Source organism: Macrobrachium nipponense, chromosome 19, assembly GCF_015104395.2.
Source record: "Macrobrachium nipponense isolate FS-2020 chromosome 19, ASM1510439v2, whole genome shotgun sequence".
In the NCBI taxonomy this organism is placed as follows: domain Eukaryota; kingdom Metazoa; phylum Arthropoda; class Malacostraca; order Decapoda; family Palaemonidae; genus Macrobrachium; species Macrobrachium nipponense.
This window is the reverse complement of record NC_061088.1, coordinates 29,916,795-29,939,388: the sequence shown is the minus strand read 5'-3', so window position 1 is coordinate 29,939,388 and position 22,594 is coordinate 29,916,795. Positions and strand designations below refer to the sequence as shown.

Here is a 22,594-nt window from a genome sequence, read left to right as displayed (position 1 = left end):
AGTTTAAACTTTGCATTTTTATCACCATTCAGCTGTCCTTGAGTAAGGGCTGGTAATTGTGCCCTTTAGGCTAACTTCATCGGCCATATACCACCTGGCCTAGAACCTTTAAACTAAAGTGGTGCAATAAATCCCCACACTACCAATGGTTTTGGATTCACACAAGTGAATCTGGCATCAACTTCCGGATAATCTTACTGTTGCGGGAGGATTTTCCCTCGCCATGACATTAACATACGAGAGAATAATAAAACTACCATTTGTATACATATACACTTTTGTCAGTCTTCTTGCCTGGAGACACGGGTCGGAGAATGGTACTGTGTCATTGTTGACACGGTGGGTATGAAGACTGACGTTTATGCTGCCTGGAAAATAGGGTAGGCCTATCCAACCTGCTATTACATGATATTCCTTATGTGTATGGGTCTTACTACTGATGAGGCCAGGTGATATCTTCCCACTGGGAGGCAGTTGAAGTGCTGATTTCCATTTTAGGGGTATTGAAGAAAATTCCTGATACTCAGCGTGTTTCTTTATTACTCATTACATCATGCCAAATTTCTCCCAGGCCTAGTATCCTGGACTTGGTTAATTTACCTAGTCTTCAGAATTCCTGGACTAGATCCCTTGCAAGGGGTAGATAATCATTTGTATTAATAAAACAGCCCAAAAATGAAAGGATGGACTGTTTAACGTCCTCACACTCGAGAGCATTCGTGATTCTTACATGTTTTGCTAGTGTTACCAAAATGCAGACGAAAGATTCAGGGCAGCGCTCCCATACTCAGAGTGAGAGAAACAAAAACAAGGGACTGGCTACACTGCCACACTCGTGTCCACTGTCCACAATAAAAACGAAAACATTTTACAGTTCCAATCACTTTTACAACAGCAGTGTAAAGATATTAGAGGAGGATGATGAATCAATTCCTAAATAAATCATTAATAATTAAAGTAATATTTTTCCCATTACAAAGCTTTTCCCTCGGGGAAAAATTGATTCATGTCCACTCTAATATCAAGGACAACTTTTCCTAACGGAACCAAACAGCTCCTTAGATGGGTCTGCGACTGTGGAAAAACAGGTCTTGTACAGTAGAAACAAGCAACAATCTCAACTAGAGACTAAAGGGGCTCTTACAACAACATAACACAAGGATATACTTGTGTACTAAATGGGGACACTACCCTATAGGTGTGCGTTCAATACAGCTTTCCTAATAGCTTTATCTAGCCTAATACTGGGGTTAGATTGACTCCACTTACACAGGATGTCACATCACTCTGCAACAAAAGAGTTCTCCACATGTGAAGACAGAATTTACTCCTATTGAGGCGTCCTAATGATTATCAAACTCACCAGAGCTCTTGGCTAGAAACGACTCTAAACTTGAATCTCAAAGGGGTTTGGAAAGTGGTGTACTCTATCCTCTAAGGTGTACCAAGCCCGTACTACAAGATCAAAACTGACAATTTCCTATAAGACAAGACCCATAAGACCACAATCGCATTCCCAACCAGGGCACTATGTGAATTCTTGTACAAAAGGTTTTACATCATTCCTTTGTTCATTACTTGGAATGTGAGACGTATGTGGTGTAGACATTATGGATGGTTGAGTGTTATTATGTTTGGGTGTTAAGTGTTGTATTGTCTCCTGTATGTCAACCATTTTCTGGTCTAAGTCCTTGATTTGACTTGATAAATCTCCCACTTGAGACCAAACGTCCTGGTAGGATAGAGTGAAGCTCTTAACTGTCTGTAATGTTTTGTTGTGTTTCTTGTTCTAACTGAATTAGATCAATATATGATTCATCATTACCACTCGCCATTGTTACAATATTTCAAACACTTATATATAATCAAATAATACAGTGCAAACTACATTAAGAGACAATACCATACATCTCCCTGAAGAAATAATGAATATGCATGTAAATAAGTCATGATCTTAATCAGACAAAAATCAACAATATTGTATAAAGAAATGCATACAATACGACAAAACATTATAAGTGACCTACATAATATATAGGCACAGTGGGTCTGGATCAATAGCACTGGGCTACAGATCCCACCGCTGCCACCAAATGTCGCGGGAGGATTTTCCCTCACCATGACATTAACATACGAGAGAATAATAAAACTACTATTTGTATACATATACACTTTTGTCAGTCTTCTTGCCTGGAGACACGGGTCGGAGAATGGTACTGTGTCATTGTTGACACGGTGGGTATGAAGACTGACGTTTATGCTGCCTGGAAAATAGGGTAGGCCTATCCTACCTGCTATTACATGATATTCCTTATGTGTATGGGTCTTACTACTGATGAGGCCAGGTGATATCTTCCCACTGGGAGGCAGTTGAAGTGCTGATTTCCATTTTAGGGGAATTGAAGAAAATTCCTGATACTCAGCGTGTTTCTTTATTACTCATTACATCATGCCAAATTTCTCCCAGGCCTAGTCTCCTGGACTTGGTTAATTTACCTAGTCTTCAGAATTCCTGGACTAGATCTCTGGACTAGATCCCTTGCAAGGGGTAGATAATCATTTGTATTAATAAAACAGCCCAAAAATGAAAGGATGGACTGTTTGACGTCCTCACACTCGAGAGCATTCGTGATTCTTACATGTTTTGCTAGTGTTACCAAAATGCAGACGAAAGATTCAGGGCAGCGCTCCCATACTCAGAGTGAGAGAAACAAAAACAAGGGACTGGCTACACTGCCACACTCGTGTCCACTGTCCACAATAAAAGCGAAAACATTTCACAGTTCCAATCACTTTTACAACAGCAGTGTAAAGATATTAGAGGAGGATGATGAATCAATTCCTAAATAAATCATTAATAATTAAAGTAATATGTTTCCCATTACATTACTACAGAAAAACAGTAGTTTGGTCTGTCTGTCTGTTGTCTGTAAGCACTTTGCACTTCCCTTCAGTACTGGTGTGGAATCCCACATAAGTGCTTAACAGCTGAAGGACCAATTTATTAGCATTAAGGATTAAAGAGGTGTGAAGGAGAGAGGGTCTTCCTCCACCCGGTGACTACCTAACTAACAAGACCAAGCCATTTTCAAATCGTTGCTGAATATGGTAAGAGACTGGTGAAAAGTACATCCGGGAAAACTACCACTCGGTTGGTAGTTTACGGCAAACATTGAATAATAGGATTCTTACGTTCTGATTAGCTGGAAATTTAGAGTGAGAATAACATACTACCACCCTATTATCGACGGCCGGAATACGCATGTATAAACGGAAAATAAGGCTGCATAAAGGCATGACATATCGAGCCAATAAAAAGTGTTAATTATAATGCAATTTAGGCATTGTGTCCTGTATAGGTGGTTCGTATTCACACTCAGTTCTGCAAGAACAAGATCAAGCACATCAAGCGCAAGCTCCCGGTGTTTCTGACAACTTGCTGTATAATTGAACCCCTTTGAACAAATACTTCGACCTCACCTCCCGGGTACCGGGCCCCACTAACTAGTGGTGATTTAAAAGCAGGTAAATTTAGTAGTTTGATGTATAGAATTAGCATATTGTGATAAGGACTTGCTATGATGCCTGTCTCTGAACAAGACAAGTGTCATCTACATACCTCCAATAGAAATGTGGTTTAAAAGACGAAGGGCAATCATCCAGCAGTTCATTTTCAAATTTGAGCATAAAAATATTGGCGAATGTGCAGCTTAGAGGCTTGCTCATACCTACGCACACTATTTGCAAATAAACCTGTCCATTAAAAGTGAAAGTAGTGTCCGGCACTGCTAATTCTAACAATTTTTTAAAATTATCACGTTTAAAACCATTATACGTATTATCATCATCTGTAAAAATAGTATCTAAAATAAAGCAAATAGTTTCCTCCACAGGTATAATAGTGAAAACCTATATCTAGGTCAGAGTCCTGGCATAAAATAGCTACTGTTCTTAAAATCAAGTGAGTTGGTTATACTCATTTTTAAAAGGATTTTCTAATAGTGTCAAGAATTTAGCCGTTTATAACTTGGTGTTATGGGTCTCGAAGGGTTATCCTAAATGTGTATTTTTGGTAGGCCATATTCTAAGTGTTCAGGTAGATTATTATGGACAACATAGTTCGGCAATTTTTCATCATATAAATAACACAAACCATACCATGGATTGGAACTTATTCCTAATTTTATAAAAGAGCAGCTGTCGATACAAATATCAGATGGTAGAATCTTCACTGATAAACAACAAGATAATTGGATCAAATTTTCCAATGGAGCCTGGGACTCTGACCATATAGACAGTAACTTCCATAAGGCAACAATGAAGCAGATTAAGACAATTAACAGAACCAACGTTGGCTTAATGGTAACCCCAGGCATCACCTAAGGGCATATCTCCCATTATATATTTGACCTTTGTAACTACTTCTGTCATTCACTATTTGATAAGGATGGAAGTCAGTCCACCGAAATATAACCCAGTGTTTTAATGGGCCTTTTATACATCACACACACACACACACACACACACACACACACACACACACATATATATATATATATATATATAATATATATATATATATATATATCATATATATATATATATATACATATATATAATATATATATATATATATAATATATATATATATATATATATATATAATATATATAATTTTTGTTGAGTAACCGTGAAATTGTGTACTGCTGATGTGAGATTAACTTCAGTAAATTTCGGAAGCAAATGTCGATTCTCATTAGATGATTAAATATATGACATGCCATAGAATATAAGACTAGTGTGCAGCATTCATAACGTTATGCGCACCTGAATAAAATAGCAAAAGTTATATGATATCTAACATAAAACTAAGATGGCGGCGCTTAAGTGAGACTGGATTACGTATCTTTGCACAGAGCGCGCTCTATATATTCCGACTTCTCTTCATTTACATCATCTGCAGCTCCCAAAACACCGAAGATGGCTGCGATTTTAGGCACTATCGGGAAGAAAATAGTTGCTTCCAATGTTGTTGGTGGGGCAAAGAGTCTGTTAAAGAATTCTGGGTCCTTGTATTTTGCCAAGTAAGTAAAAGTATAGTTGATTGAAGGAAATTCGTCATTTTAGCCGAGGAGTGATTATATCTTCTATGGATACGGTTCGTCTTTCACCCGGTTGTGACCGATCAGCTGATGTTTAATATGGCTCACTAGTATCCATGTAACATTACTACTACTAGTTACGTACTTTTCAAATAGAGCTTATTAATTTGTGGCATTTTATTGTATGCAAAGTCAGATTGCTCCATAAGAACCAGTTTGCTCATGTAATTTCTATTATTAGGGCTAAGGTGGCAGTTAGCCTACCTAGGGTAAACAACCGCATGGATTGGCCAACACACCGACGATCACGACTGGACACCCTCCGAAAAAATCATTATAACGCGTCCTGACACCGGAGATGGTCATCAGTCGCGAGTTGTTGTTGGTGAGAGAGGCAGCTGAAGACCTCTACTCTCCTTTCGAAGTACTAGGGCTAGGTAGTATTTTCTCCAAAGTTAGAAATTAAGGCCAGATTTGAAGCTTTACACAGAGGGTAATGTAAAGGGTGGCCAACGCAGTGCAAATCTCACCAAAATGCTTTCGAAAATTTTAGTTACGCTTGAAAATCCTAGAAGATTGACGCCATCTCGATGTTTGTGGGTTTGTGGAGTCGCTTGTTTCAACAAACTTCCCTGTGATAAATCCGCACACCACTTGTACCTATAGATGATGGGGCACTTTCATCACAACAATCTGAACACGGTCACTGGGCACGACATTTTTAAGTAAACAACTGTTTTGGTAGAAGACGACGACGAAGCGTGTACTAGGGTAAAACACCGCATAGCCTTCAGCAGGCCATGTACAATCAATGCATGCCACCCTCCGAAAAAGTACAGTAACAACTTTCTGGTCATTGCAAATTCGGCCCCATTAATTTCTTATGGTGCGAAAACAGACAGAGGCCCAGGGAGCGAAAGCAATTGCATCACACTACGGCGGTAATCCGGCAGTAAAACATCTTCATAGGGTAGATTACCACGGCAGGCCAACCAGGCCACCTACAATCAATGTTTGCCACCCTCCGAAAAAGTACATTATAACGCGTCCTGACACCCGAGATGGGCATCAGTCGCGACTTGTTGTTGGTGAGAAACGGAGCTAAAGACCTCTACTCTCCTTTCGAAGTAAGTATTTTCTCCAAAGTTAGAAATTAAGGCCAAATTTTAAGATTTAAACAGAGGGTACTGAAAATGGCACCCACGGCAGTGGAAATCTCACCAAAACGCTTTAGAAATTTTTACTTACAACTAAAAATGTTTCGAAGATTGACGCCATCTCGATGTTTACGGAGTCGCTTGTGTCAACAAACTTTCCATTTCCTGTGATAAATCCGCACACCACTTGTACCCACAGACGCTGGAGCACTTTTATCACAACAATCGAAACACGATTTTTTTTCTCACCACCAACAAGCAGGAGTAAACAGCTGTTTTGGTAGATGACGACGAAGCGTGCTCTTAGCTAATTTTTAAATAAGTAGTCAAACATCAATATTTTACATATTTATGATGATTAATTTGAAAATATTCGTTATTGAAAAAGTAACTCGACTCTGACTCAAATTTAAGTATTATTTTTCTGAATTAGAACGTTCTGTTTTAAGTTCTGTATTATGACGTCCACGACATCTTGACTTTCGTACCTATTGTAAATAATTGCTATACTCAACTGTCATTGTCAGAATAGTTTTACCAGTTATTCATGCAGATTGTATCAGCTATACATGTAATTGTTATAATCGTAATGCGCATACCTATATATCTTTATTATTTACTTTTTGGATATATGAAGATGTTTTACTGCCTGGATTATCGCCGTAGTGTGACGCAATCGTTTGCGGTCCATGGGCCTCTGTCTGTTTCGCACCATAAGAAATTAATGGGGCCGCCAATTTGCAATGACCAGAAAGTCGTTAAAAAGAGGAAAGTTTAGCATTGAGGGGTCATATGTTTTGACTGAGAAAAATTACAAATTTATTCAATAGCTAGCTTGTAAAAAATACTTGGTTATAAAAACTTGATTGACAACTAAGCAGCATGTCTACTATGGGTTTCAGAGACAGTGCAAGCACGTTTTTGGGCAATACCTATTTCTGTAAGAAAAAAAACGAACACTCGTAAACAGAACAAGATTTTGCTATAGTGCATTACACCCAGTGCCGTAATTTATAGGGTATCGTGAATCACTAATCGTAAAGAATAACGACACTTTGTCCTTGTACCAAGAGACGAAAAAACTCCATTATGCAGAAATGGATACGAAAACACGTGTATAAAGCTCCACCTACCCTCTCCCCTCCCCACCCCCCCACCCCTCCACCGCCATCGCCTTTTCTTCTTCGTTCCTCCGCCTTCCTTCTCTCTCTCTCTCTCTCTCTCTCTCTCTCTCTCTCTCTCTCTCTCTCTCTGTTGCCATTCGGTATGTGTTCACCCTCCAAACTGGGTATAAGACTACACACAAAACGTTGAAATTGGTGAAATTAGGCTATGTATTGGAAGTATATATACATAAATATTAAAGCAATTTTATCATTATTGCATTACTATGACAACTAGAATTCATGGAAACAGTTTATAATAATGGAACGGCGTATGTGTGAAGCCTCCACTAATGTGGCAACGATGATTTTGCCATTCTTAGCATGCAAACATTAAAGGTTACATTTTATTTCTGGCATACGATTATTAAAGAAATTCAAAATACTAATAAAGACTGAAAATCAATGAAAAGTGCTAGCAAAAAACAAAAAAGCAAAAACAAAAAAAAAAAAAAAAAAAACTAGTCGTTCCTCTGCACTTTTCCGTATTCGTTCCGCTATGGTTTTCGGCAGCCAGATGTACGAAAACGTTAGAAACATTTGATTTTATCTACTTTAGAAATATCTGTAATTTTTCGGGGTAATTTGGTTGCAAAAAAGGATAATATACATGAATTAAATCAAAATTTTTAAATAACAAAGTAAATTTAAACTAAATAACGAGTAAGTAAACAGTTTAGGGAATAAAACTTTGCAGTTTCGTCGTCTGTCGTCGTCTGCTGTTCGTATTGTGTTTTTATGGCGCGCGCGCTTGCTTAGAAACCAGAACAGCAACGGGTTTAAAGTGCAATGTGGAGTGAACTGAGACCAAAATGTGTATAAGAACAATCAAATAAGCACTGTGGAGTTTCAGTTGTGATGGCAGTAAGGATAAAAACCGCCGATTACAAGGTAAGAATGAATTCAGTTCCAACCATAACCCCGGGAATAACAAGTTTCATACTTTCACTAATATAGGCAACAAAATGTTGTTTTATTGTGCTGATTACAACTGCAATCTTGAGTAAGATCAATAAACGTTACATACATACGCTAACATTGTTCAAATGAGTGCTGGGAAGGCTGGGGAAAGATGGTGGCCGTCACTGATGAGAACCGTCCATGCAAAACGTAGCCGCCATATTGGATTTCAAAACTGCCTTGAAAATGTTATTGTTATAATACAATTAAGTTTGTTCATACTTACCTGGCAGATATATATATAGCTGTATTTTCTGAAGTCCGACAGAATTTGAAAATTTCCCGCTGGCACCTTATCAGTGGGTGGCCTGCCATTGGGTGGTAGTACCCATTCCCGCCGTGTGGGAGGCAGATATCAATAACTATTCCCATTTTTCTATTCGTATTATTTTTATCAGTTGCCCACTGTCTCCTGAGGGGAGGTGGGTGGGCACTTTAATTTATATATATCTGCAGGTAAGTATGAACAAACTTAATTGTATTATAACAATAAACATTTGGTTCATTGAAACTTACCTGACCAGATTATAATATATAGCTGAATCCCACCTTCGGATGGTGGGAAGAGACAGAATAGGATTTTTTGGGAAACTAAATTAAGTAGATGATATACATCTTGGTTCCTCACCTGTTAGCATAGCCGACTTCGTGATTACTGTCACCAAAGTCTGCTTCTGCGTTACTAGAGTTTGCCAGCGAGGTAGAGACATTGTAATGCTGGTGCGCTCTAGATGATCTGTCAACGGGGGCGTGACCACAATGTGACTAGACCATATGACATACTTCTGAGGGCACCGAAGCTAAAACACCACTGACCTAACCTATCAAAGTTAGTTCCATAACTTCTAGGCTAAAGAAAAGGAACGCGCCTCAAGCGACCAACCCTTCAAAGTTAAAAGCACACCTCCCTTTTCTATAGGATAGGATTCGTGTTGCTTCCTGCCCCCAATAATATATCTACGGAAATGTATGGTCCTAGCGACTTACAGATCTCAAATGTCGTCTTCACATCCCGTCGGGAGTGTGAAGCGAACACAGAGTTGCTTCGCTAAAAGCGTGGCACTCAGGATGTTACTGAGTGTCATGCTCTGTTGAAATGCTTCCGAGGCCGCGCCTCACCTCTTGAGCATTCATATTAAGAAAAAATCTCAAATCTTTATGCAAACATAATGAATGAGACCTCTTAAAAGAACTCCTTGGCTATAATGCCAGGGTGTTCTTGGACATGAACCAGTCTGGTCTTTTACGGAACACGCAGATTGTCGGGAGTGTGAAGCGAACACAGAGTTGCTTCGCTAAAGCGTGGCACTCAGGATGTTACTGAGTGTCATGTTCTGTTGAAATGCTTCCGAGGCCGCGCCCTCACCTCTTGAGCATTCATATTAACGAAAAAATCAAATCAATCTTTATGCCAACATAATGAATGAGACCTCTTAAAGAACTCCTTGGCTATAATGCCAGGGTGTTCTTGGACATGAACCAGTCTGGTCTTTTTTTTTTACGGAGCACCGCAGATTGTCCGTTGACCTTGACTTTCTATAGTTTTATCAAGATAAAACTTGAGAGACCCTACAGGGCACAGGACTCTAATGCCCTTGCCCAATAATTTGTGCCATACCCTTGGTCTCCAAGCCTTCGGGTCAAGGGTTAGACAGGTTTTCGTTCTTATCAAGAACGGAAGGCTTAGAGGACAGACCGCATTATGTCCTTTAAAGCCAAAACCTCTGATGATGGCTAAAAACCTCACTAACCCTCTTGCCGTGGGCTTAGAGCGGTTAGAATATTAGCCTTTCTGGTCACGTGTATTAATTCGCAAAGGATAGGTTTTCGAAATGCTTTTGGCATCAGAAACTCAGACTACGTCTAAGTTCCATGCCGGAACCTTTGATCCAGAGAATTTCAAGATCTCCACAGACCTCAAAGATCGTGAAGCTTTGTTGTTTGACAGAACCGAATCTCTGAGCCTAGAGGCCGTCAACAACATATTTGCATATTCTACAATAGTTAGGACTTCTAGCTTATCTCATACTTCAGACGGAAAGATAGAACCATAAGGAAATTCACAGAGGTCGAGTTGGAGGAATAGTCATTTCCCTTCACTTACTCCAGAAACGGCCTCCTCCGATTGAACACTGAAAATAGGCAGCACTGCTTTGCCTTGGCCAAGAGACTGCCATCTCTTGAAGATCTTATCGCTATGTACCGTTGAAGACGAAGGTAGGTTAAATTGAATGCAACCTACTTGTCTTCACAGACGAATCGAGAGAAGGATTCTCAAGATTCTGAACCTGTGCTTACAAATGACTGAAACGCTAACCACTATTTCATTGCTGTCCGGTGAGAAGTCGTAGTTGCAATGAAAGCGGGGCGTTCTTCAGTAATGAAAACACAGGGAAAGCCGCCTGAAGAACTGCTTCTCATGGGCTGAACATTTGGAAGTAGAGCTGTCAGGTCGGAGAGTAGGCGATGTCTTTATGACATATCTGTTAATTCGGGATGAACAATGAACAATTGTACACCTACGAATATGAGATATTTTAAAGACAAACTCAGATGTCTGCAAAATCATTCGCATTATCAGGTGGCGATGCAGCGGGAGACTTGTACAGACTTCTGTTACCGTGCGGTAAAACAGTAAAATGAATGTCTAGATATCTCTGTTGAAAATTCTCACAATATCGAAGGCGATGGAATCTATCGTCACAGCAGTAGATGGTCCTTCATAATTGCGAGAATCCCCTTTAATCAGAGACCTAAGTCCAAGATTGTTGGGCAGAGATAGGTTCGGTAGTCAATCAAAGCAGGGAGATAGAGAGACATAAACAACCGTGCATCTCGGAGGCCCAGCTGATACTGAGCGGCTATCAGGGCCACAGGCGTTCAATACGCAGTAGCAGAGCCTGAGCTCCGCTGACTCGTCATCCTGAGTTGCCAGGTAATCCATATTCCCCAAAGGAATGCGTTCGGCTAGAACCACCGAGCATAAAAGATATGCTCGAGCAATTATATTTAGGCGAAACGAATTTCGGTAAATATAAAAGTTGAAATGGTGTTGTCGTGACAAAACCATAGTATATAAAATTGAAACAAACTCCTGGGAGGTTGCAGGCAACCCCGAGTTAGCAGTTCAATTAGAATACTTCTCGTCTAAGTCGCAATCCGTAGAAAAACTAGGATATGCGCCTACCCCTCGGACAATTCAACTGCTTAGTAGAATCATGTCGCGAGGTTAATATACGTAGTATATTTATAGGATTCTGAACCACGATCTCCATCCTAAATTCTTTCCTTCAAGAAAACAAAATAAGGATTGGAGATCGACCACCTTCGATCTCTATCAAAGAGAGTGAAGGAGAAGTCTTCCTCGAAGGAAAGCTTCAATGGTGAACAGAATACTAACTGCCTGAGTTGGGGGCCAGCTACTCCCTTTAAAACGAAGGAATAGTTATGATATTATCGAGCAAAAGGAAACTCTCAAGCAGGCCTATTTTAAACGAAACAGAATTCGCTAAATACAGAAGCTGAGTTGGTGTTGTCGTAACAATACCTGAAGAGTTGTTCTTACTCCGAAAACTCTTGGAAGGTTGAAGGGAGTGTCAAATAAATACATTAGAACAACAGTTCTTTCGGCTTCTATCCGCAGAGGTAAATACGATATGCGTAAATGACTTGACCCATGCGTTAGCAAAATGACGCAAAGATAAACTACATAAGTATTGTAGTAATTTGAACATCAAATTCTCTACTACATCTTTCCTCAACGAGGAAGAGAGAAAGAAAGGGGAAACCGACTGTCCACGTTCTAATGAATGAGACTTTTTAAAAAGACTCCTTGACTCTTTGCCAAGACTCTTTGCCAAGAAAAGGGAGTAATATTCGAATAGAGATCATCAAGAGAACCGAGGATCGAAAAGGACCGTTCAATGTTCTTATGATATTGGACATAAGACTTCCTGGATCTAGTCTACAAGTCTTTTTCTTACTCCCCGGATGAGCCTCTGAAAATGAATGAGAGCTCTTCCAAAATTTGTTAATGAGTTTATCCGCTTAAACGATAAAACGTTAAAATCTATGTCAATGAGAATACCCCATTATGAGGGGTCCCCCACTTAAATGACAATGGGGAAAACGTACCTGACTTGACAAAACTATTAGCACTTTGCTAATAGGGGAAAACCCTTTAACATGACCGAAAGTCACCCAGGAATCCGAGTATATAATCTTCCCGATTCTCGAAGAAATCGATGAGAGAAGAGGGATCGAAGAAAAATTCGGGTATGTCTCTCCGCTAACTCCGAATCCTTTTTTTAAAAATTTCTGTAAAGAAATGTCCTCAACAGCAAATAAGACGCCTTCAACAAGTCTTTTCTCTCGCAAAGCGTCCTGCCGAGCTTCCACCGAAGCGTCCTGGCGAATGTCCACAAAAGCGTCCTGCTGAGCGTCCATCAAAAGGCGTCCTGGGAAAGCGTCCCCTGCTAAGCGTCCTCAAAAGTGTCCTGCCGAGCGTCCTCAAAAGCGTCCTGCCTTTAGCGTCCTGCTGATCGTCCCTCAAAAACCGTCCTGCTTAGCTACGATGCGTGTCTGAGCAGAGAACACCAAGTCTTCTGAACGACGTTTCAGAGAGGAACTCGTTGAGCGCCTTGATGCATGCAAGGCCCCGCCAAGAGGCTCCTGGCGACGAAACCTTGCCAACCTCTCAATGTTATGACGAACCGCGTTTTGCGTATGACGTTGAATATTTTTTAAGGGACGTCCTCATGCGAGTCTCCATGGAGAGCCGCACGCTGTGCCTGAAGAGTGTGAACACTAAAGGAAGACGTATGGCTTTCGTCTTCCGCAAGGTGCTTGCCGAAGCGTCCTGGAGAATGTCTCTACTTATAGGACGTCGAGCACCTCCAAAAGCTTCCTCACGTCTAAATTGCCCTTCTTATGCCGACCAGAGACATAAGTTGTTTGACTGTGCAAAGCAGATTGCCGGCCGTCAAACTTATCAGCTTGCTTTTTCGAAGTAAAGCGAACGTTACATAACGTATACAGAGCGCCATGAGGAGAGGAGACGAATACTGAGTTGCTCTTCCAAAAGGTGGAATCAAGAATGTCCTTGATTACCAAATTCTTTTGGAATGCTAGCGAGGTTGAAACAGCTCTAACTTCATGAGCGTTCACTCGCAGGAGGCTCAAATCACTCCTTCTGGCAAGATGAATGAGCCTCCTTAATAATGTCTATGATGTAAATACAATGATGTATACATGAGCGTTCACTCGCAGGAGGCTCAAATCACTCTTCTGGCAAGATGAATGAGCCTCCTTTAAATGTCCCTTAGGAAAAAGCCAGTGCATTCTTCTAAAAGGGAAAATGTGGTCTCTTTACTCTTTCATCCTCTCGTGACGAGAGAGAGGACGTGAAGCGTCCTCTTCTCTAAAGCTTCTTTAGGGGGCGCGAGTCCTTCCGAGAACTCCAACCCACGGGTGGGGTGGGGATGGAACGCCTCGGGAGACGAGAAGCAATCCTTCAAGATTCGTTAAGACAGCGGAGGAGAGGTGTGCTCGATCTTCGGCAGCCTGGGAAGCGACAACAGGACCTCTGCCGAAAGGAAGCCAGATCACCATGAAAAACCCGTAACCCTCCTTCGGCTTTTGACATGCCCTCTCCCTGGTTTCCTGGGAGTCCGACAGAGTCTAGGCCTAGAGGCGTTATGGGGCCGATCTGACGTTCCCTCCTAACGAGAGAGAGGACGTGAAGCGTCCTCTTCTCTAAAGCTTCTTAGAGGGCGCGAGTCCTTCCGAGAGCTCCAACCCTTGCGCGGGGAGGACGCCTCGGAGGACGAGAAGCAATCCTTCAAGATTCGTTGCACGTGCACGATCTTTAGCAGCCTGGAAGCGTCAACAGGTTCTGCCGAAGGGACGCCAGATCGGTGGGGAGCCCCCGTAACCCTCTTGCGGCTTTCGACATGCCCTCTCCCAGAGTCCTGGGAGTCCGACAGAGGTCCAGGCCTAGAGGCATTATGGGGCCGATCTGACGCCCCCTCCACAACACAAGGGGCACTACACTTCACAACACTGATTGGAGAGCGAGCACTTTAGTCTAAGATTACTTGATGTAATCCTCTAGCAGACATTCTTCTAGGCCCGTAAGCCATCCACAAGGGTTAGGCAAAATAAAAATCTACAGGAGGTTAGAAGGTTTCATTATTTCTAACTTCTGTTTACTGTGGAGGAAACTCCTGATTCTAACACGCGCTAAAATGCGTACATGAATCCTCCTTCTTCCGTAATCAGTCACACATTAAATTAATTACATTGAACTTATGCAAAGAAACATGTAAACGTCATATATACTAAGCGAGTGTCTACCGAAAGTTCCGGTAGCCTCACCTTACCATGCAGACAACAAAGTCTGAAACTAGGCTAACTAGCTTCAGACATCAAATGCAATGAAAAAATTTACGATAGCGTATGCCTAGCCACAAATCCAAGTTAATAATCGAAAGAATAATTAGGATACTTAAGCGGCTAATGAAGTTTTCAAAATCCTAGGCGGAGGTCTGTAAACAGTTGTTTGTTCATGAAACTTACCTGTCAGATATATATATAGCTGTATTTTCTGAAGTCCGACAGAATTTTAAAAAACTTCGACACACGCAGGGTCGGCCAGGTGGTTAGTACCCATTCCCGCCGCTGGAGGCGGGTATCAGGAACCATTCCCATTTTCTATTCATAATTTTTCTGTCGCTGGTGCTGAAAACACCTGTTTTCAGTACCTCCGTCTTAGGATTTTGGAAACTTCATTGCCCTAAGTATCCTAATTGTCTTTTGATTTATTTACTTGGATTTGTGGCTAGGCATACGCTATCTTAAATTGATTTGAATTTGATTCATTTTTGCATAAAATATCTGAATCTAGTTAGGCTAGTTTCAGACGGGGTTGTCTGCAAAGATAGGTGTGGCTACCGAAAGCTTCGGTAGATCCGCACTTGGTATGTACGAGGGGTATGGGTCTTGCTTCTTTGTTGAGATTTGTCATGTAAGGAGTGTGAGACTTTGTCTATTCCGTAAGGAAGACGTATGATTCGTATGTACGCAATTAATCAGTAAACATGTCTAATTCCGTAAGGAAGACGTATGATTCGTATGTACGCAATTAATCAGTAACAAAAGTTCGCTAACCTTCCTGTAGACTTTATTTTGCCTAACCCTGTAGTATGGCCTACGGGCTATGAATATGTCCCCCCCCCCCCCCCCCCCCTACGAGAGGTGCTCGCTCTCCTTCATTGCTGGGAAGTGCTACTTCTGTAATTACTCCTACCCTGCAGTGTCCTCCTCGGGCCCTAACCCTGCAGTGTTGCCTTCGGGCCCTAAGCAGTGTCTGTAGAGGAATTGCCCTTTCTCTGATACTCTTTCGATTCGTATCTTAGAATCGAAAGTGCTTGCTTTAGAGAGTAAAAGTGAAGTGCAGAAGTGCAGTGATACCCCTTGTGTAGTGGAGGGTGCGTCAGATCGGCCTCGTTTCGCCTCTAGGCCGGGACCTCTGCTTGACTCCCAGGACCCGGGGAGGGAGCATGTCGAAAGCCTAAGGAGGGTTACAAGGAACCCCCACCGATCTGGCGTGCCTTCGGCAGTTTCTGATGAAAATCCCCAGACTGCCAAAGTGCGTGCGCGTGCACGAATCCTGAAAGATTGCTTCTCGTCCTCCGAAGCGTCCTCCCCATGCAGGGGTTGGAGCTTTCGGAAGGACTCGCGCCCTCTAAATAGAAGCTTTATAGAAGAGGACGCTTCACGTCCTCTCTCTCTCTCTCGTTATGCGTTTCAGTGAGAATAAGAAGGCGAACGTCGCCTGAACTCGTGTCCGTCTTTCCACCGAGAAATACGTAAGAGAAGTCATAGTAGCAGGAAGCTTTTGAGAGCGGACGCCCGGGACGCTCGGATGGACTCCAGGCGCGCGCGGGTGCACGCCAAATGCGCGCCAGTGGACGCCAAGTGCGCGCCAGTGGACGCCAAGTGCGCGCCATAGTGGACGCCGAGCGCGCTCCAGTGGACGCACGTGCACCAGCGCACGCCAGGTTTTTGTGTCGCCTGGCTGAACGTTTCTTTGTTGACTCTTCAAGCTCTTGTTTCAGATATGGGCCTAAAGAATGTTTATCTCTACCTCCGGTGATACCTTCTACCTCACCTGCAAAGAATGTGAAGTAGGCAGTGCTTCGGAGGAAGTTTAAAGTGAACAGACAACTTCTTCTTCGAAACCCAGCAAGACGTCGGTTTCTGTGAATTCAAGAGGTCTCTGTCAATTAATATTGCTTTTCGCATAGGTGGATGGAGTTAAGGAAAGCTCAAGGGAAGATCTCGTTTGCTCTACCGCAACCTTTGCCATTCTGCCAATAATTTAAGTTGCCACTACCGCAGTCAAGACTTTGCGATAAGGCAGTTACGGGTTATGTAAGGCTCGATGTCCTGCACGTCAGGACTCTCGCAACGTTCAGTGGGATTCTTGCAAAGGCACTCATCAAAAGGACGCTCTTCAGGAAAGCGCAAGACAGGACTTCCTTTGCCATACTGCCAATAAATTTTTAAGCTTTAGCAGGCATTAGTTGTGATACGGGAGAGGAAGCTGGTTGGAGAGTTTCTTCCTCTTCCCAGGATAATTTTGCAAGCTTTTTAGCCCATCTGAAAGGGTTTTTCAGATGATATTTGATTTTTGTTGAGTTTCTAGTCGGGACTACGCTGCCGAATTGAACAATCGTCGTTCTACCTGCCGTAAGCCCAGTCTCTTAACAGGATTCTTGCCCCTTCCTCGTTTGAGACGGGAATCGAAAAAAATTAAATGCTTGACTTCCTGGATTACGTTTTGTCAATTCAGTGACTTTTCCCCCATTGGAAATACTTTCGTTTGGGGGGGGGGGGGGGGGTCAAGGAAGGGGTATCCCCTTTCCCCCATTGACAATATACTTTCGTTTTGTCAAGTAAGTGGGTATCCCCTCATTGACAAAATATCTCTTTGTCCCGTAAATGGGTTAGTTCTCATTGACAACATCTCATTAACTTGATATTGCGTAAGCGAATAAGCTCTTTTTGACAAGATTCGGAAGAGCTCTCATTCGTCATTCGCAGACTCGTACAAGAAATAGACTTGTAGACTACGTCAATGAACGCTTATGTCCAGTAACATAAGAAGCTTGAGCTGACTGCTTCGATTCTCTTAAGTTTTGTTCATGAAACTTGCCTGTCAGATATGTATGTAGCTGTATTTCCGAATTCAGCTATATATATGTCTGCCAGGTAAGTATGAACAAACTTATTGTGATATAATTTCATATTTTGCCTTGCGTTATTTTTACTTCTGGTTGGTTTCAAGTCATATACGCTTGCTGTAGTTACCTCTTCGGATGGCAACCGAGAGGTCTATTGTCTATTTTAAGGACATTTAATCGTTACTCCCTGCAGCCTTCCAGGAGTTCCGATTTATCTTTTACCGTTGTATGGTAGTGTTCTGACGACACAAACGCATCTATATATTTAGCGTTTTCTGTTTCGCTTAAATATACCAGCTTGAGAGTCTTTCTGCTCAAAAAATAACGGACCTATTTCTTCGTAGAATAGGGTAGCTGGCAACCCAGACATAAAGTTAAGAGACGACGTTCGTAAGCTGCTGGCTGCTGCTGTCACGCTGTGTCTGTCCTCCAGTTCCAACCGATCCAGTAACAGATCGGGCGCTGTCATGCGCGGTAGGTTACGTCTCTCTCTCCTGCGGGATTGACTGACTAACCGTATCTCTGTGCTGGCGGTTACGTCTCTCCTGCGGGATTGACTGACTAACTGTATCTCTGCCCTACAATCACGGACTTTAGCCTAAGATTGAGGGGATTTCTTACGTGAAATGAATAAACGTTGCATTCGTTTTGCCTTACTATGTTCAACAGAGTTATCTCTTAATCCTTTCGGTGCTCGTTACCGCACGGTATAGAACTACTTAGTCTACCGCAACATTGCACTTTTATATGCTCTCCTGCTTAGGCAAAGCGCAGCCTTATTAGGGAAGTAAGCATACTCGGGGAGGGAATGGATGAGCTTGCTGGGGACCATTTCCTTCCGGAAGAAGTTTGTTTCCCCGAATAGACTGCAATTCAGACCACAGTTTTCTCCTACCGGGAAACTGAAATATTATTCAAGATCTAGGAATGATTCTGAACATCTCTCATGCGTTTATCACCTGAGGTGATAGAAGAAGGTGCCGGACATCTGGATAGGGTTTCAGATGTCTTGGATCTTAATCTGAAAGAAGTAAAAGCGATTCGGTAGTCCCTCCAGTCCTCGTAACGAGTTTTTGGGAACCAGTGGTCCAGATCAACTCTGATATTCCACAGCTCTCTCATATCTTAAGAAGTATCTTCTCGTCCCCTGTTCGAGTTTACGAGAAAGCCTATTATAACAACAGGCGTAGAATGTAACGATCCTCTAGAGGTTCGTTACAGGATTGCAAAAGTCCGTACGAATCGTCTAGATCGACGGCAGCAACTATTGACTTCCGAGTGGAATCTTTCTTTAGAAGTAAGTTGAGAGTTGTGGAGACTTTAGGGACGCCCTTTCATTCTTCTCTTCGATATGTTGAGGACGAAGAGGCTTCTTCTTTTCTGCTCCCTTATTCTCGATCCGGGATCGGTACCATTAAACGCCATTCTATGATATTGAACGGGATGGATATTTAGTCTCTTTTCCCCTTTTTTCAATCTCTTAGGAAATGTAATAAGAGGATGTACGTCACAGGGAGCGACAATGACGCTGATCGCCCCATGTTGGCCTTCAGGATCCTGGATTCACAGAGGTCACATACTTCCTAGTTCACTTTCCAAGGACCTTTTCCGAGAGAGTCGGTCTACTCTAACTCGACAGGAATAAGATTACCGTCTTCCATTTCCGTCTGAAGAATGGGATAAGCTGGCAGTCACAACTATTAAAGAATACGCAAATATGTTGTTGACGGCCTTTGGGCTCAGAGATTTGCGTCTGTCAAACAACAAAGCCCTTCACGATCTTTGAGTTCTGTGGAATCTCGAACCTCGCTCATCATCTACTTTTTGTCTCACCTGTTTTCTCGGAGTCAGACACTCGTGCGAGATCAGGCGACATATAGTAGCCCTGAGTTTCTTGTTGACGAAGTCGGTTGCGTTTATACACCCCCGATGATCGTGTAACATGAGACCAGGTTGGACTGTCAGGCATTCTTCCTTCGGGACTGAATCGCCTTTTTGCTCCTCGCTCCTTTCTCCTGGCACCAGAAGCTCGAGTCAGGAGTTGATTCGCTGACGACGTTGGGTGCCGTTGATACACCCCCAAGGTTTGCTTAGATTGAATCGCCCAGGCCAGTCCAGACACTCATACCTTCAGCGAAGAATAGTGCCTTATGGTCTTCAGGGTACAGCCTTGCTGTCCTTGATTCGTCTGACTGGTCAACTGGTCGGTCACCTGACTTTAGTACAGACGGACTGACTGTGCATGTCCAGATCGAAGCTTTCAATATGGAACTTAGACGTAGTCTGAAGTTCTTGATGTCAAAGCATTCGAACCTCTCCTACCTGTTAACTTCTTGCATGTGATCAGGAAGGCCTTCTAACCACCCTAGATACGACAAAGAGGGTTAGTGAGATTTTAAGCCATCGTCACAAGTTTTTGGCTTTAGAGAACACAAGGCGGTGTGCTCTCTAACCCTTCCGTTGTGGCCTAAGAATGGTAACCCGTTTTGTCCTTGGGCCAGGAGCTTGGAAGCAAGGATGGCACAAGTTAGTGGGCAGGAGCCAGAGAGAGTCCTGTGCCCTGTCGGGTCTCTCAAGTTTTATCTACATAAAACTCAAGAAAGTCGAAGTCATTCGGGCAATCTGCAGTGTTCCGAAAAAGACCAGACTTGCCCATATCGAAGAACAGCCTGGCTTTAGTGTTAGGAGTTCTTTTCAAAATGCTCCTTCATTGTGTTTGCACAAAGATTTGAAATCTTTTTATCTGAATGCTCACGAGGTGAGGGCGCGGCCTCGGAAGCATTTCAACAGAGCATGGCACTCAGCAACATCCTGAGTACCATGTTTTAGCGAAGCAACTCTGTGTTCACTTCACACTCCCTGCGAGATGTGAAGATGGCATATGAGATCTGCTGCTCGCTAGGGCCCATACGTGTCTGCAAACACAATCTTGGGGGCAAGAAGTACCACTCATCCTATCCTGTAGAAAATGGTTAGGAAGAGCTCTTAATTTAGTTGTTGAGTCGCCGACAACGGCGACTTCTTAACTCTTAAGCCTTAGTTAACACACCTTAACTTTGGCTAGGTTGGTCAGGTGGTGATATATATATTTATATATATATATATTTATTTTACTTCTTAGCCCTCATGGTATGGTCAATATGGTCTAGTCACGTCGTGGTCTCGCCCCTGTTGACAGATCATCTGGAGTGCACCAGCTATATAGGTCTCTACTCGCTGGCAACTCTAGTAGCACAAGCAGACTTACGTGGCAGTAAACCACGAAGCCAGCTATGCCTAACAGGTGGAACCAAGATGTAAATCATCTGCATGCATTTGTTTCCCAAAATCCTTCTATTTCTGTCCCTTCCCACCTCCAAAGGTGGGATTCAGCTATATATATATCTGACAGGTAAGTTTCATGAACAAAATGATATTGTTATGATACAATAAAGTTTGTTCATACTTACCTGGCAGATATATATAATCAAGTACCCACCCACCTCCCCTCAGGGGACAGTGGAAATAAAAATTATGAATAGAAAATGGGAATGGTTCCTGATACCCGCCTCCCAGCGGCGGGAATGGGTACTAACCACCTGGCCGACCCACTGCGTGTCGGAAGTTTTTTAAAATTCTGTCGGACTTCAGAAAATACAGCTATATATATATCTGCCAGGTAAGTATGAACAAACTTTATTGTATCATAACAATATCATTTTACCGACCGGCGACAGAAAAAATATGAATAGAAAATGGGAATAGTTCCTGATATCTGCCTCCCACGGCGGGAATGGGTACTACCACCTGGCCGCCCACTGCGTGTGCCGCGAATTTTTAAATTCTGTCGGACTTCAGAAATACAGCTATATATATATCTGTCAGGTAAGTTTCATGAACAAAACATATTTTACGAAGAGACCTCACAGCATTATTTTAGTTCGTATGGGGCTTTCATATATCATATGTTTGACGAAACTTCAGTCTTTTAAATGGTATGCTTAGAGTTGCAATTGTATTCATGTTTCACCAATTAAATATCGAGTGAATAAGACCCGTCTACCGTGATGAGGGTTGGCCTGTCGTGATATTCTACCCTATATCCAAAAAGTAAATAATAAAGATATATATGCGCATTACGATTATAACAATTACATGAATAGCTGATAACAATCTGCTATTCATGTAATTGTTAGGTATCTAATTGTAATTTCCTCAACTCGTGTGAATTCCTTTCCACTAAGGAAACCAATAACCATATAATATCACCCAGAGTCAATCGGTTTGGTAGAACGGATAAATAAGAAAGTGTCATGTCTTACGAGTTACACTCATGATATTAGATCCGAACTGGATTATCGCGGTTCTCGCGGTTTTAAATACCTTAGCATATATATATATATATATATATATATATACATATATAAATTTGTTTATATTTATTGTGGAGCAATATTATCATTATTGCATTACTATGACATCTAGATTGTTTCTACACGGTATACAAACCCTTGGGCCTTTACATAAGGAATTACTTCTAGCATAGCTGGAATTATGGCATTTAAATTGGTGAACAAGGTGGTTAGACAGTAACTACCATCTGGTAGGCGGGTACGTAGTCTTGATAGCCGCCTTTCTACTCTGTGTCAATGGTCGGCGGCAAGAGTAGGCCAACATCTTTATTTGTACATATTTTCGCCCTTTAATGTTAGGAGAAGACATGTATTCATCCGAAATTTACACTTACGCTGTGGAAATTCGACTTGAACTAGTCGTCTTCGGTATCCTGTTATCACCGCAGAAGTCTCCCTTCGGGAAAACTTCACCTTCGCTCTCTTCATTAGAGAGTGAAGGATGTCTGCTTCCAGTCCTTATTCTTGGCCCCCAAATGAAGAAGAATTAGGCTGGAGTGCGGAACCTAGAAATATACTATGTAGTATATTTCTCTCACGACATGCTTCTGTTATCAGTTACATTGTCCGAGTATT

The 22,594-nt window shown here is 42.1% G+C and overlaps 1 protein-coding gene across 1 annotated transcript in view; it reads left to right on the top strand.

Moving 5' to 3' along the window:
* Positions 1–4,926: 4,926 nt before the first annotated feature.
* Positions 4,927–22,594, top strand: part of LOC135215529 (NADH-ubiquinone oxidoreductase 49 kDa subunit-like) — a 198,304-nt gene continuing 180,636 nt past the window's right edge. The window contains 1 exon segment of the mRNA XM_064250359.1: positions 4,927–5,084. Coding sequence (XP_064106429.1) covers positions 4,981–5,084 — 104 coding nt within the window. The 5' untranslated portion in view covers positions 4,927–4,980.